The sequence below is a fragment of the Simochromis diagramma genome, unplaced genomic scaffold (assembly GCF_900408965.1).
Source record: "Simochromis diagramma unplaced genomic scaffold, fSimDia1.1 OVJJ01000753.1, whole genome shotgun sequence".
Taxonomy (NCBI): Eukaryota; Metazoa; Chordata; class Actinopteri; order Cichliformes; family Cichlidae; genus Simochromis; species Simochromis diagramma.
Genome location: NW_024387523.1, coordinates 8,956,624 through 8,972,578, shown reverse-complemented (window position 1 = coordinate 8,972,578; position 15,955 = coordinate 8,956,624). Strand labels below are relative to the sequence as shown.

The 15,955-nt window shown below is 38.9% G+C and overlaps 1 protein-coding gene across 7 annotated transcripts in view; it reads right to left on the bottom strand.

The window, feature by feature from the left end:
- csmd3b (CUB and Sushi multiple domains 3b) overlaps window positions 1-15,955 on the bottom strand; it is a 380,853-nt gene that overhangs the window by 225,836 nt on the left and 139,062 nt on the right. For all 7 annotated transcript variants that reach the window (XM_040020932.1, XM_040020933.1, XM_040020934.1 and 4 more), the window contains exon 4: window positions 4,192-4,389. In XM_040020932.1, coding sequence (XP_039876866.1) covers window positions 4,192-4,389 — 198 coding nt within the window. The remainder of the gene's footprint in view (window positions 1-4,191; window positions 4,390-15,955) is intronic.

Here is a 15,955-nt window from a genome sequence, read left to right as displayed (position 1 = left end):
GGGCATGTCTTCCCTGCACTACTAGTGAAGGGTGTTTCTGCTGCACTTTAAACCACTACAGGCAAGCTAAGGCAACTAACTGATTCATAAACAGACAGAACTGAACTAGTCAAAGGACACAAAGCAAAACCAAAATCTAAGCCTTTAAGTCTTTAACAGTGGCTAAAATGTTTAATGTGTAATTGGTCTAAGGAAGTCAGAGCTAGACTAAAACAGAGCAGATTTGTTCATTACAGTAAGATAATGCTGACATTTCCTGGATTGTTTTTAAAATTCAGTCGCAGGGGGTTGGCTGCATTGATTGCATCTACTGGGTGTTCTTGCCAATTGAAAAGAGCATTAATTTTTTAAAAATATAACTTTCCTCTGACAAATTAACCATACACATAAGGCTACACTGTAAGGTACAACAATGTACAATATGACTTAAATGTCAGATAATCATAACAGTATTAACTCCCTATAATTAAGTTGACAAACTGAATGTTTCCTCTCGTGAAAAATCAAAAAAGCATGACATTAAGACTGGACTATATGGAAAATACAGGCCATAAGCCCTTGACTGAGGATTATATCTGTCAGTTGTATATCAAAATAAAAACTTTTCTTTTTTTAAAAAAGAAGCCTGATGAAAACTGGAGATATATTATCTGATTGGATAAAACCAATATTAGTAGTAGTACCACAGTGAATGCATACTTTCAACAGTGAAGGAAAGAGAAAGTGTGATGATGTTGGGCTGTGTGAATGCAAAACATTTTGAAATATATAGCGAAATATAACTCCTCCGTTGCAGCTAAATCTCTGAAAAATGACAGGTCTTTCTGGATGGGGATTATATCTGTCACTGAAAATATAGGGGCCTATATAGAGTTTGAAAATAAACAAATAATAGATTTTAATCTCAGTAATGAAAGGTGGAGTGACTTTTACTCCAGTGAGTTACTGTTGTGCCTACATTACCCTGATGTTCAACTTCAAAAAAATGTATATTTTATTAAAACGTTGTCAGGGTTCCTGGGTTGTTGACCCAGTGTTTTCAGTTCTTACTTTGTCACGGTTTAGCTTTCACGTTTCCTGCTTTATTATGTTAGCATTATGCATTATGTTCTGTTCAGTTCAGCTGTGTTCTCACCTGTCTCTTATCATCATCATTAGCCAGTGTATTTAAACCCTCAGTTTCTCGCAGTTCACTGTCTTGTCATCGTCAATTGTGTGTGTGAGTTTTTCATTTCAGTTCATTTCAGCCCAGCCAGCCATTCAGCCCGTCCGTCCGCCCGTCTCATGTTATGTTCACCCTACATTTATAATAAACACCATCCACATCCTCAATCTGCCTGCGAGGCCTGTGTTTGGGTTCTCTTTCCACACCACAACGCCCTCACAAAAGTAAGTGGCCTTATACTTACTTTTATACTTATACTTACGTATTCATGTACCCAATTAACCAATATCTAAATATTATATAGATAAAATAACTTAGTTTCATGCCTGTGCCTGGGTCCTTTAAAATGAGTGACAGAGTGCCCCTGCCTAAATGATGGTGTGTGATATTTTTAATTAGGACCCACGGCAAATATGAACTCAGGAGATAACTCCAGCAATAAATGACACAAACAGAGTGCTTTTGATTCAGGTCCCCTAAGGCTGCTCATATATGGAAACATCTTTGAACTGTCAATTGTACCTCAGATATACTATTGCCTTAGTTCCTCAAACTGCCAAGAAAAGTGTGTCTATGTTGCCTTTTCCATGAACTTTCAACACAAAGTTTTATAAATGAGGGACAACAAGAGCCATTGGGACTCAACAACATTGATTGGCAAAGTAAAATAATGAGCTGTCAGCAGCTAGGGATCTGCAGATTCTACACAATTTACAGCAACAGCGTCCACTGTACATTTTAAGAAGGGACAAAGAACACTGAGTAACATGGGAACTTCCGGTAATGGCGTTTACTGGGTAGACGTGTTTTAGGTCCGCTCCGCTACATGGCTCAGCATTTACCTAACGAACCTACTTCTTTGAGATTTTGATTCCCAGTTTTGGATGTCTTTAGCCTTTGTTGATTACTGAAGATCCAAAGAATGTCAAAGTCAAAGGGCAAACAAGACCGAGACCGAGAAACCTCGACATCTGCGGCACCTGTAACTGCAGCCGAGATTAGCTTAATGCTTGAGGAGCATAGAGCTGCATTGCTAGCGGACTTTAAGTCATTCTTTGAGGACTTGTCCTTTGTATGATTTGCCCTCATATCATTTGTTCCACTACTTTCAAATAAGACACTGTGCATCTTCTATCTTGCCAGAGTTTTCAAGTCAGCCTCTCAAGCCTTGGTGGGAAAACTTATTCCAGTTGAAGCCTCACAGTAAGGCTCTAATATCACAAATATATACTTTAATTATGGCATCAAACAATTACTCAACCAAGAAAATTGCTTCGAGTTGGGAACAGGAACTGGGTCTTCAGTTTGTTGAAGGTTACTGGGACAAAGTAATTGACAAAATTCATTCCTCAGCCTCATGTGCAAGACTCGCCCTTATTCAGTTTAAGACGGTATACAGATGACACTTCTCAAGATTTAGACTATCTAAAATATACCCCGGCATTCCTGACCTGTGCAACAGATGCAACACCTCCCCCTGTGATTTAACTCATATGTTTTTTGCCTGCCCATCACTTCAATTATACTGGACTTTTTACTTTGAAGTGCTCTCTCGTGTTTTGAGCGTTACTCTCAAACCATGCCCACTAGTTGCCATTTTTGGTGTCTCTGAAGATGCCACCCTAAACCTTAGTCGTAAGCAACTGGATATTATCGCTTTCACTTCATTGCTGGCACGACGTTGAATTTTGCTGTCTTGGAAAGCTCCTCACCCTCCAGCCCGATCGCGTTGGCTGGAAGATGTTATGTTCTTTTTAAAAATGGAGAAAATAAAATTCAGACTCAGAGGAAATGTTAATAAGTTCTCACAGATGTGGCAGCCTTTTATCATTTACTTTAACTCATTGAAAACACTTACAACAGAATAAACTTTTGTATCATGGGGTTCCCTTTTGTTCTGGTTTTGGGGGGGGAGTTGATTTTTAATTTTTAATTTTCTTTTTTTTTTTTTTGGGGGGGGGGGGGGGGGGTGGTTTTGGTTTTTTGGGGGTTTTTTATTGTTCTTCCTTTCCCCCCTTTTTTTATCTTTTTCTTTTTTCTGTTTTATTGTTATCATCTGAATTCTAATGGCCTAATCTGTCTTGATATATGTCTTTGTATCGGTTGGTACTTGCTGTATTGGGCCTGATATGTCAAATTACATGTGCAAAACTTTATAAATAAAAAGGGGAAAAAAAAGAAGAACACTGAGTAACATAAAAACCTGGATCATGTTAGTGTGCCAGATGTAGCCAAACATGCTCTTCCTGGAATCCCTGGCAGGTTAACATAGATATTATTACCTCCCTGCATTTGATCAAGTTTAAAACAATCTGAGATGTTTAATTATAAATTGGACCTTAAAGGAAATATTCAAAATCTTTTTTGGACATGCATTGTGTCATTTCTTGAGTCAACCAAAGTCATCACGAGGATTGCATTCAAAAATCACACCTAAACTCCAAACTCAGGTTTTTCCAGTTGTTCACTTAATTTTTTATGTTTAAAGCAAACTGTGCATGTCCTCTATAAATTCACATAAATGCTGCAGTGTGGCATACAGCAATAATTAAAACATTTTAAAAACTTCTACTTCAGTAAACTTCCACACACAGATCTGACACACACACACGCACATATGCACACTTTACACACTTTACACACTCTTGCCTGCGTCACTCTGTGCCTGCACACATGCATGCACACAAGCCTTGTTCTGCCCACATGCAGTCTGTCTGTCTTCCTGTTTCTCTCAGGGACACTTAAACACAGTACACATAAATATATGAAGAGTTTTTTTTTTTCCATAAAATTCCACATAGAGGTCAACATTCCTGTTATCTTGAAGATTGCTTGAGTCTTTTTGAACATTTTCAGCATTTTATTTCCCCATTTGATTTGACACGTGTATAGTAGTAAAGATCTTGAAAATAGAGGTCGATTTTGAATTTATTTTCAAATTGGACAAAAACTCTTCACATCTAATCATGCACACACATAAACACGCGCCTGCACACGCACAACACAAAAACATGTGGAGTCAGTACCTCGACAAATGGGAGCGGGAAAGTCCCAGACGGCGGCATTTCCGGCATTGGTGATGCATGTGAGTGTCGCATGACCATCTAAGACATAACCAGGGACACAGCTGTACCGCACATTGTCTCCCACTGCAAATCTTCCTCCACCACTTAGCACCGCTTTGGGTGGGACACCAGGGTTTCCACAAGATGAACTGTGCAGTTCTGCAAAAGATGACAGAAAAAGAGAGAGATGAAGGCTTTTATCAGTTTTGTTTTGGGATTAATTTGATTAAAATATTGAAATATACATTTTTCTATCTCAGCCATCACTCAGATAATATGCTCAGCCCCTTTTTTATAGTGATGCATGTAATTCAGTCTGTCAGATCACACACACATCTAACTAAACAGACGATCAATTTCAATCAGTCCGGGTGAACCTTTCAGTTATGCTTACCCCCATAATCCAAACAGTTTTTTTCTGCTTCTAGTTCCCATATATTACACACACACGGTCTCACCAATGCTCATTTTATTTTATGTTGTGCTCTGAGGGCTTTCAAAACACAGGTGACCCACAGCTCAATACTGTGACTGAATCAGAGCTGCTGCTGCTCTGCTAATGTGCAGCTCACACTGTGTCTTCTGTGTAGACATGGTGTTACAGCCCGGTCCCATTGCGTCTGTCATTAAAAACAGTTCTGGGGTCAGAAAAGCAAGACACTTGCATTGTGGTGATGCAGTTTAAATACCTCCATTACAGCCTATTCCAGAGTATTGCTCCAAGCGCAGACATAGCTGGGAGCCTACTGGTCTTTACAAATACATACTGCCGAGCGCGATGGCTGTAAATGGGCAGTTGGATTGCCTTTGCAATCAAAGAAGAGAAAATTCAGCCTCGGAGAAAGGGCGGAAATGCTAAAGTTTCTTTTCAATCCCCCCTCTTCCCGCTAGATTAATTTGCAGTTCTGTGCCAAAGACGTATGCACAATTGTAGGCTTATAAACATCCGCCAACACAGACGCACAAACAAGCGCGAGAGGGAGTGAGAGAGCGAGACAGGGGGAGAAGGGGTATTACAAGCCATAAAACAGGAAGTAGATGGGCGCACAGGGAGCAACTCTGGTCTTATTGTTTGAACTTGATTGATACAACTATGAAACAGTTCAGACAGATGCGGGGTTAGGGAGGGGGAGCAGGAACTAGACAGATAGGGGTGAGAGGGAACTGTGGATTGGGGAGAGTGGTGGGGCAGAGAGGGAAAGGAGCAGGATGCCCAGCATGATAGATAGAACTATGAAACTACTAAGACACGGAGAGCAAAAAAGGTAAGAAAGGAAAATGTTAAAGGAAGAGAGAAAAGATTAGAAAAACCGAAATCAACAGCAGTGGTGAGGAAGAGTATGCTCCCAAATGAGAGGTGGCGGTATAGCAACACATATTCTTTAAATGTCACGAGAAACTCTGGAAATCTTTCACTTTACTCCTCGAACTGCAAAAATACCCAAAATAAGTTTGTAAAAAGCTCTAGTACAGCAGCAGGGAGCTCTCTGTCATACTAACTGCAATAATTTGTAATTACTATTCACAAAGCAGGTAGAGAAGATTAAATGTCAGTAAATGAACGGATGATATGACTCTTGAATTGGCCGGCTGATAGATTCATTTATAAAATGACTTTACTGTCATACCTTTTCAATTACATCCCATTCCTTCCCCTTTAGCCACAGTGCGGGTGATTATGTGGACATTTATATTTGGAATTTTTATGTGGCCAAAATCAACCTGTCTTTTCATTTTCCTTTAAAATAAACCTGTCAGCTTTCTTTTTGTTATTATCATATCTCTTAAATGCGTATATGCATGTGTACATGTCATTAAGTCTGCCTGCCAGCTCCCTGACACACACACCTCTAATTGCCATTCTCCTTATCTCCACGCACACAGTGACAGGGAAACACACACTGACAAGACACACTTGGACATTAGCGCACATGCACACACACACACAACCATGGTCATCCATCACTGTGGCGAACCCCTGTGCTGTACTGTGATTGGATGTCAGGTTGGCCTAGTGTTGCGACCCGTTGGCCTATCGATTTTACCAGTCAGCATGGCCCCACTTGGTGTCAGGATGTTTGTTGTTGTTGAGCATCCTATCAGGCACACATTTACTCTCATCCAAACACACACACAAACATTAACATTGGTGGTCCAGAGTGCAATCCAGGGCACACGCTAACCAACAGTTTCCCATTTTAGCTACTTGGAGCTTGACTGGTATCTCCATCACTTTTTCCATTTATCTATCTTTTTGCACTGTTTCCCCCTTTGTCATTTTCACTATTACTATTTTCTGTCCAGCTTCTTTACTCCATCTGTTTCTGCTGTCTTGTTAGGCTTTCATTCCCACTTCTGGTGTTTTTACCCCTCTCCTTCTCTGCACCTCCATCCATCGATTCCCCCCTTCTCTTCCCTTACTACCTTATCCTCAACAAAAAACCTTTGACAACACCTCCCTCCTTTCTATTTCTCCCTTGTTTTATCCATACTAATATATCAACCCTTATGTCCATCTCCCTGTTCCTCCTTTCATTCTTTCCTACCTAGTTTATTGTGAACATCACACACGTTCATTACACTAGTTTATTCAGTAGCCAGCAGCTATGCCACGCTCTTCACCGTGGTTTATTGCTGCCTGCCCTCTCTTATTTATTCTCTCATACCCACACTTCTTCTTCCTCTCATTTCTCTCTCTTTATCTATCTCTGCCTCTCTTTCGCTATCTCAGTCTCTCCCCAGTTTACCATAACCATGATTTCAGTCTCAGTTGCTTCATTACAAGCTGCTGCTTTTATGGGCCATCTGTAGAACTATCTGCATTTGTCACACACACACACACACACACACACACACACACACACACACACACACACACACACACACACACACACACACACACACACACACACATTCAAAGGCCTGCATGTAAAGGACTATACAGTTTCTTTCTTTCTACCACACATACACATTCTCACACATGTAACCATTTACCTAGCTTTTATTTCTCCCTAGATAAGCAATTATAGCCGAGTCCAAGTACAGAGAGCACAAGAAAGAGGGGAAGAGGTGGGGAGGAAAGAACTGAGCAGAGGGTAAAAAGCACGAGAGAATGCTGCCATGCTTTTAGACTTTTTAGTGAGACAAATGGCACTGCAGACTGGAAGACTGGCGAGGGGGAGTGAAGGACAGTGAAGTGGGCGAGGGGGACAGAGAGCAAGACAGGAAAACAGAGGCACAGAGACGGGGGGATGATTCATGGAGTTCAGAGGTTTTACACCTCAGTCAGCAGTAATTTTTTTACAAGATGAACTGAGTTTCAGACCTGAACAGAGTACAGTAGAAGGTAAAATGCTTGAATGCAAAACATAGAATATGCGGTAAGAAATCATATACATGGATTAAAGGGCAAAAAATAAAAAAATAATCCAAAAAAGTGATTTTGAAGTTACTTTTTCAGATGTATAACACAAAAAGATTTTGTTTTTAGAGAGTTCTGTAACAATCAGGTGTCTCTTCTGGGGCACTTAGATTTACCGCCTGTCAACTTTCGAGTCAGTTGCCTGTCAGCTTGATTCATTTATCACTGTGACCAACTCTTTTTATAGACTTGTGAAGGACTTGTATCATAAAACACTTTTTGTCTAATAAGTTAACACCACTTTACAGCCTTAGTTGTACATCATAAACCATACTGTATGATACAGCGTGCCTCTCCTAACAGTGTAATCATGCTGCCACTTTACACAACAAACATATTTTATCTGTTTAATCTGTTTCTCTAATCTAAGCAGAGGCACTATTAAGCAATCATGAATGAATAAAAAAAAAACATAAAATAGTTTATATATAACAGGCCCAGAATATACGTGTTGTTACTACTTTTAAAGATCAGCGTGAATGTTTTGCACATTTATTTTCCAAACCTTTATTTTGCACAAGGTGACGTTCTGAATACATCCTTTTCTTCATGTCAAATATTCTGTAACGTGCACGTGAGGCGTACATTAGCATTCTGATACAGCTTGGCAAAATGTGATTGGCAGTTTCCTGTCTGCAGCAATAGGTTGCCATTACCAAATAAATGAGACGGGTTTAGAATTGCTGGAGTTAAATGTCATTTCAGATTAGATGTAAACCAGTTTGGGGAAAAAAGATTTCAAGATAACACTTCTGTTAAACTGCCCTTGCTACTGAAGGAAGGGGATTTGAAAATAAAATTAAAAAAATAAAAAATTATGTTATATTGTACTACACTTGTTATCCATTCAATTTTAGATTATTTTATAATCTACAATAGCATGCAAAGATCATGAGTCATCCCTCGTTTTTGTATATTTGATCCACGTAATCATTGTCAGTATGTACAGAGGAGGCCAGTAGAGAGGTACATCAGTGATACAGTCATCTGTAAAACACAGCGGAGGCTCTGTCAAGGTTTGGTGCTGTACTTCAGCAAATTTATGGAATTATGAACACAGAAACGTACGGTTAGATTTTAATACCATGTAATACTATCTGAAAAGCATCTAATTGGTAACAGCTTCATTTTTCAACATTTATCCCAAACACAGTGCCAATGCAATAAAAGTGTACCTGGACACAAATTTTAAAAAAGCACACAATGGAAAACTCTCAATGGACTGACCTCGACAGAGCTTGGACTTCAACGTTACTGAAGCAGAGCAGGATCATGTTGACAGAGAATGGAACAAGAGGCAGCCAACATCCAAAACATCATTTTAGAGCTTTGCATGTTCTCCAAGAAGCCTGGAGAACTATTCCTAAAGGTTGCTCAAACAGATTGCAAGAAACCTTGCTTAACAGAGATCAGGCTGTGTACACACTATGTTTTCATAAATTGCTGCACTTTATATAGAAATGACGGGTTGCTCAAGACTTTTGACAGCACTCCATGTACATCTGTCTGGATTAATTAAAAGATTATAATCTTAATTCTAAAATAAAATGCTGCTTGTGGTAGCATGCATCAGAGTCGCAAGCAGGTATGTGATTGAAATTGTTAATGTGTCCTTCATTGTACAAACAAAAAATTTAAGGGGTTATGTGGTAGTTTTGGAAATAATCCAATGTTGTGGTTGAAAAATGTCAGATGTGTTTTTGCCCATTTTGTTCAAAAATAATACATCCATATATTTATAATATTGACAGTGGAACCTTTCCCACCAAACAATCCCTGTATTGTTAGAAAGTTGCTGCAGAGCTGTCAAGTAACTGTCATACTAGGATTCGAGTTATTTTCTGAAATTCTAACTATGACAGCTTAACAATCACGAATGGGATAATGTGAAATTATTCTACATGGCTTTGTGCTTTTTAATATGAAAAGATTAATGCCAAGATGAGATATCCACCATTTGAAAAATGTGACACCTTTCTCTATAAAAGCATTAAAAGAATGAAAAAAAAAAGCAGTTAAAAGAATCGTGCTGAGCAGAAGCTGAGCAAATACAAAGAGTGATGGGATGAATGGTAAAAGTTTTCTCCTTGATGTGGTTATACACCAAGAAGAAAGCTTTTCTGTTTATGTGACTATATGTATATGTAGGTATCAACTACATTTATTTCTATACAGTGTATGTGTGTGTGTGTGTGTGAGACAGGAATCAGCAGTTAAAGAAGAACATTGGAGCTGCTATGTAGCTCCTTGTAATAAAATCTTACAGCGTGTGATAAACAAAAGGAGCTAAAGTGAAGTTCACAGCTGGGCACTGCTTTAAAAGAGTAGTTAAGGTAACCCCTCACCTCCACCCCCCACCACACACACTTCTATATAACGTTTGTGATGGCGAAGAGAAGAGAGTTGACATGATATATGATAATGGAAATGGAACAACAAGTACCAGCAGTTCTGGCCTCTTCCAGCTATTACCAGCCACAGTCCAAAATGAGGAACAGCAGGGGGTAGGACTAAGATCTTTTCCAGACAAATTCCCTTTTCAGCCTCAAACTGACTCTCGGTGGCGAACCGCTAGCAACACAACGAGCCATTCATTTTCACATTCATTCACTTCCTGGTCAAAATGACAAGCTGTGAGACTAGATTGTCTGAACCCTCTCAGGTCCAACTCATCATTGGTGATAACCCTAATCCTAAATTATGTCATAAAAATATGTAATTTTTATCTTTGTCTAAAACTGTTCTCCACAGTCTTGGCAATAAGGTGACAAAGAAAGCAATCTGACTGTGTCAAAATAAATAGGCTTGGGGTTTGGGGTTGATGATGACCTAGACCTTAATAAAAACATACATTTTACCTTTCATAGAAGTATGTGTGGTGGTAAGAGATGCCATCTACAGATACAGCCATTTAAAATTGACCAGCAAGTCTATGGCAGATTATTATTATTTTTTTTATTTATTATCATTATTGTTTACTTTTAGTCACATATTCGCTTATATTTTGGTAATTTAATAAAAGAAATCAGAATTATTTATATATATATATATATATATATATATATATATATATATATATATATATTAAACCTCTCAGTAATAGGAACTGGAGTCTAGCTGTTTGTGTAAGGGTAATGGCCATTTTCACCTTTATCCTGCAGCAATCATCCACTTGAGTTGTGATTACATGACCACTTAATATTGAAAGTGTCATAAGTACTCCGCAGCTCTGCATTTGGTGAAACTGACAACCTGATGATGTTGGCACTATTTGTCTGTTCTAATCATGTTGCAAAAGTACATTGGTAGCTTAATTGCCTCCTAAGGGACTAAGACAGCCATGTTTGGAAAGAAATCCAGCAAAATTGAAAATACAACTGAGAAAGAGCTAGAAAGATTTTCTTTAATGTTTTGTATGGGTAAGCCATTAGACTTTACACCAGAGACCTTCATTTGTGGTTTCTCTCTAACATGAGCAGTTCAGTACCCGACATAGAGTTTTCTGAGCCAGAACTGGCATTTTGGCAGTTTGAATGTGCACTGATATCAAACGCCAGCCTGGCATGCAAATACTTATAAAATAGAGAGAGTAAATAGAGAGCAAATTTGGTTTATATCTCCATTGTATCTGCGAATCAGCCATTCTGTTAGGTAGTCCCGGCTTTTGCCTTCAGAAATTTTCTAATTCTTCGTGGCTTAAATTCAACAAGATGATGACACCTTGATTTTCGTCCATACATGACAGGGTAGCACAAACCTGCTCCAGATTTGTCAGCTGCACATCCATGATGCATATGTCCTGTTCCATTGTATCCCAAAAGTGCTCTACTGGATCTACTCTGAGCCTTGTTCTGCTGGAGGTTTCTTTTTTATGTTAAGAGAGTTTTTCCTTCCCACTGTTCCCAAGTGCTTGCTCATAGGGGGTCATCTGGTTCTTTTCTTCTGTATTATTGTAGGATCCTTACCTTACAATATAAGGCACCTTGAGGCGACTATTACTTGCGCTGTATAAATCAAACAAACTTGAATTTAATTGAAACTGATGTGCTGTGTATTCATAGCTACACTTCTGCCCACCTTGGCGCTAACAAATGGATGAGTTATTCTGGCCTTCCTATCAGCTCCAAGCAGCCTGGCCATTCTCCTCTGACCCTTGGCATCAAATAGGCATTTTCATTTCATTTTTTTCCTTTCACTTACTGAGTAAGCACTGCTTACTGAATATTTTTCAGACCATTCTCTATAAATCCTAGCGATGAAAAATCCCTGTAGATCAACAGCTCCTGAAGACCAAGCTGTCTGTCACCAACAACAACGCTGCATTTAAATTCACTTGAATCCCCTTTCTTCCCCAAGTATGTTTGTTTTGAACTTCAGCAGGTGATCTCACGAAGCCTACATGCCTAAAAGCACTAAGCTGCTGCCATATGGTTGACTGATTAGCTGTTTGCTTTATAGAACAGTTGAACAGATGCACTTAATGAAACAGAGGGCAAGTATATAAGCCAAGCATGAAATAAAAAAGGCTACATTTCAGTAGATGCCCTACATACTCTTTCATTGTACTCTAACAATTAAAACAGACACAATACACAGGATAATTAGTTGTTCTAATATTGTTAGAAACTAACATGGTTGATATTATGTCAGAGTATGAATTAGAAAAAATATGTGTTAACAAATCATTTAACTGTCTTCTGTAATGTCACTGTTGCATATAATAGAGAAGACTAGGGGACTAGCAAGCTTTAAGGCAGGTCATGTGTGTTAAAAGATGAACTGCTTGGTTTTAACTGGGTGATGAGATGGCCACAATGGTCTTCCAAACTATGAGTTACAACGCTAAAACAAGGAAGACAGCACTTAAGTTACACATCAGATTCTGAAGATTCAAGTTGAAAAGCTTTACTGACATACATTGTGTAATTTGAGTGTACAGTATAAGGAAAAACACACACAAACACACACACACACACACACAATTTGTGCTAAGGGCTTTCTTGCACCAGCGCTGTCAACACTAAGCTTCATTTCACAAATTGTATAGAACAGATGACAAGAGTGCAAAGTGCATGCTGCCTGGGGATACACATGCTACCTCTTTTCTTTTCTATGTGTTTTTAATGTAACCTTTTTTTGATCCTATTTGTACAGCCTAATAATGGTCTAAAATATACAATCCAAGGCTGTTGCGCTTTAATAATTTCAGCTAGTACTCAAACCCAATCACATTACATAATTCTTATCTAATACATAACACTAACGGCTTAAGCAGTGAAGAAAATGAATGGCTCTACGAACTGAATTGACGAAATATAGGGCTTAGGATTCAGGATAGTCTTCTTTCAATTGAAAGCGTCCTACAAATAATGACTTCATAAATGTACTAGGCCTGCTGCTATCTCAAATATTACTTTAATAGATAATAGTAAGATCTTTTTAAAAAGCTAAGATTTTCCTTTCATTTTAAATTTACTTTTGGGTTGTGTGAGTGCACTTCACAACAAATGTGTAAAATAGCCCAAGTTTGATTACTTCTGAAAACATTTATCGTGGGGCAAAGTGGTAGCAGAACGTGTGTGTGTGTGCGCGCGTGCATGTCAGAGGGAGACAGAGAGACTGTGAGGCAGAGTTAAAGCAGGAAAAATGGAGAGCTGTTGTTCAAAGCTTTAGCTCATCTGGCAGCTGTGAAGATCAGTTAATACACACAACTGTGTTGCTAATGATTGTAACTTCTAGTGTAGATCAGACATTATGGACTCAGAGCAACAGACCACTAATGTCTCTCTGGGTTTATTACACCCCAGAACACAAACAATCAAGCACACACCCCACTCTCCCTAAAGGTAAAAGCTGCTGTGAGGGTTGCGATAGTGGTGCCTTGATGTTCAGGCTGAACAATAATTATCTGTGTTCATTGAGATCATGAAGTAGCTTCCAGCAGCCAGAGTCAGTGTATACTGTCTGACCATAAATGTTGCATATGCTGGCCTGCATAAATGCTGTTCTGATACAGAATTTACCATAACCATATTTGGCAATTAAAATATCACAGTAATGATGATATATTACTGGAGTGGATGGCGGTGTGAAAACTTTGGGTTCTCCAGTAGTTAGGCTTAAATTAATGCCTCCTTCTTCGTCTACTTTTTACGATACTGCTCGGTAAATATCACATATATATCACTAAAGGGGCCGCTGTAGATGCAATTATTGGACATAATATTTAATCAACACTACTAAGAAGAACCCGCATTCATAATAAGCAGATATAGTGAGTAGCCTGGTTTTCCTTTGAAATATATTGCAGCTGACTACAAATTTCCATATGCCAGAATTAGACCCATCCAAGGGAGGATGCAATTTAATGTGGCAGGGTAAAACAAGTTATTCATTTTGAGGGTAGACAATAACCCTGTCCAACACAATTACCTCATTTTTGTGGATGGAGTATCCATCTAAAAATGTTAGTTGAAAAGATGTGCTTAGGTGTTTTTTCCAGGCTTGCAATTTCCCTGTATGTAATTGAATGAGCAGATAATGACAGCAGTCTGACTGCTCACAAAGAAACATGGGGATGTCAATTATAAGCTCTTTACCTCCACTTCACCGGTGTGTGTGTGTGTGTGGTCGTTCACGTGCACTCTAGCGTGAGTGTTTGTGTGTGGGCCTCTTGCGCGCATGTCACCGCACGTGCATATACAAGGATTGCTGTGTGTATTTTGAGTCCATGTGGGTGTAACTCCTTGATGCTGTGATCAATGTTTCTCTGAGGTTTGGTTCAATAAACCATTAGATATCTCCCTGAAGACATCCTGCCAACAGAACTTCATTAGACTGACACACATACATATAAAGAAAAACAAAACATGCCACACACACACCTGTTACCTCAAAATGTATCCTGTTTTAATAGACTGTGGGCGTCGGAAATGAACATAATCAAGTTCTAGTTTGTTTGCGTTTGCTTCTTTTTTTTCTTCTTTCTTTTACTAAAGCAGTACTCTGCAGTATCAGCTATCATTTGATCTGACCTGAAAGGGCTGACTCTGACTGGAACAAATACGCTCGAGCAGACTTGATCAAACAAAATAGTAAACCGTCCAGTGATACAGGCAACACAAGAAACGGACACGTTTTCTTTTATTGAAGTGACTTACTGTAGATGACGGTGATACATTGCTAAAGGAACACACTGTGTGTTGTGAGGATTTCTTTGATATGCTTTTTGCTGAGAAGTATAGCTGGTGGATTATCTTCGTGTCCAGCACAGTGATTATTTACTTCACTGCAGTTAAGAGAAATATGTTACACAGACTGAACTGCATCAAGTACCACACAAAATAGTAAACACAGAGAAGCAAAAGTAATAACAATTTTCTCAGTGCATGAAGAAAAGCTTGTGTGTATTACTAAAAATCAGTAAACCATTAAGCTCCGTCTTAGCCTTAGCTCTTATGTCAGAGTCCTGCACTGATTTTAGTAAGAGTACTGATCAGCTTTCTACTTCCTGTAGTTTTCTTCTCTGTTTCAGACATTCATCTTTCACTTCTACTTCTGTCCCTTTCTTCCTCTCTTATCTCTTCTCACAGCCACCCCTCTTCTTACTATTAATTAAAAGTCTGTATCTGTGTGTGTGTGCGTGTGTGAGAGAGAGAGAGAGAGAGTTTGCTTGTGTGCAAACATCAGGCTTCAGTATTAATTAAAGGTGTGAATGCTAATTGGTCAGATCAATAACGGGTCGTTAGGCCTCGGGGGCTGCCAGCCAATAGGAAATCATTATGTGTCTGCCATCACTGTCACTCTGCTAAACTTGCACTGCACAGTGACACCATGCATACGCAGACATGTACGTCTGCACTTGCACACAGAGATTTGCACTTGCACTGCTGTCATCTGGAAGGATAGGTTTACTTCAAACACTGTGACAGAGAGAAAAGAGCGAGAGTAAAGAAACAGAAGCTGTTATCTGAACAGAAGAAGCAAATTGGCACAAAATGTAAGCAAAGAAAGAAATTGCAGCATGTACCCAAAACAAAATCAATATCTATTAAGGAAAACAAGAGATAGCGTGAGAGAGAAGATTTTCAGAAACAAAATAGATGCAAAGCCAACATTGGGAGGAACTACATAGAGCGGATCATCTCAAAAGGCCTTTTTGTACTGATCAATACCACAGCAGCCTTTGTCTCTATGGCATTTATGACACTACTACTGCTTTCACTTTCTTTGCAAATCTCAATATGCATCTTTCAGTATTATTTTATGTACTAAACCCTTTTATGTGCCTTACATACATATAAA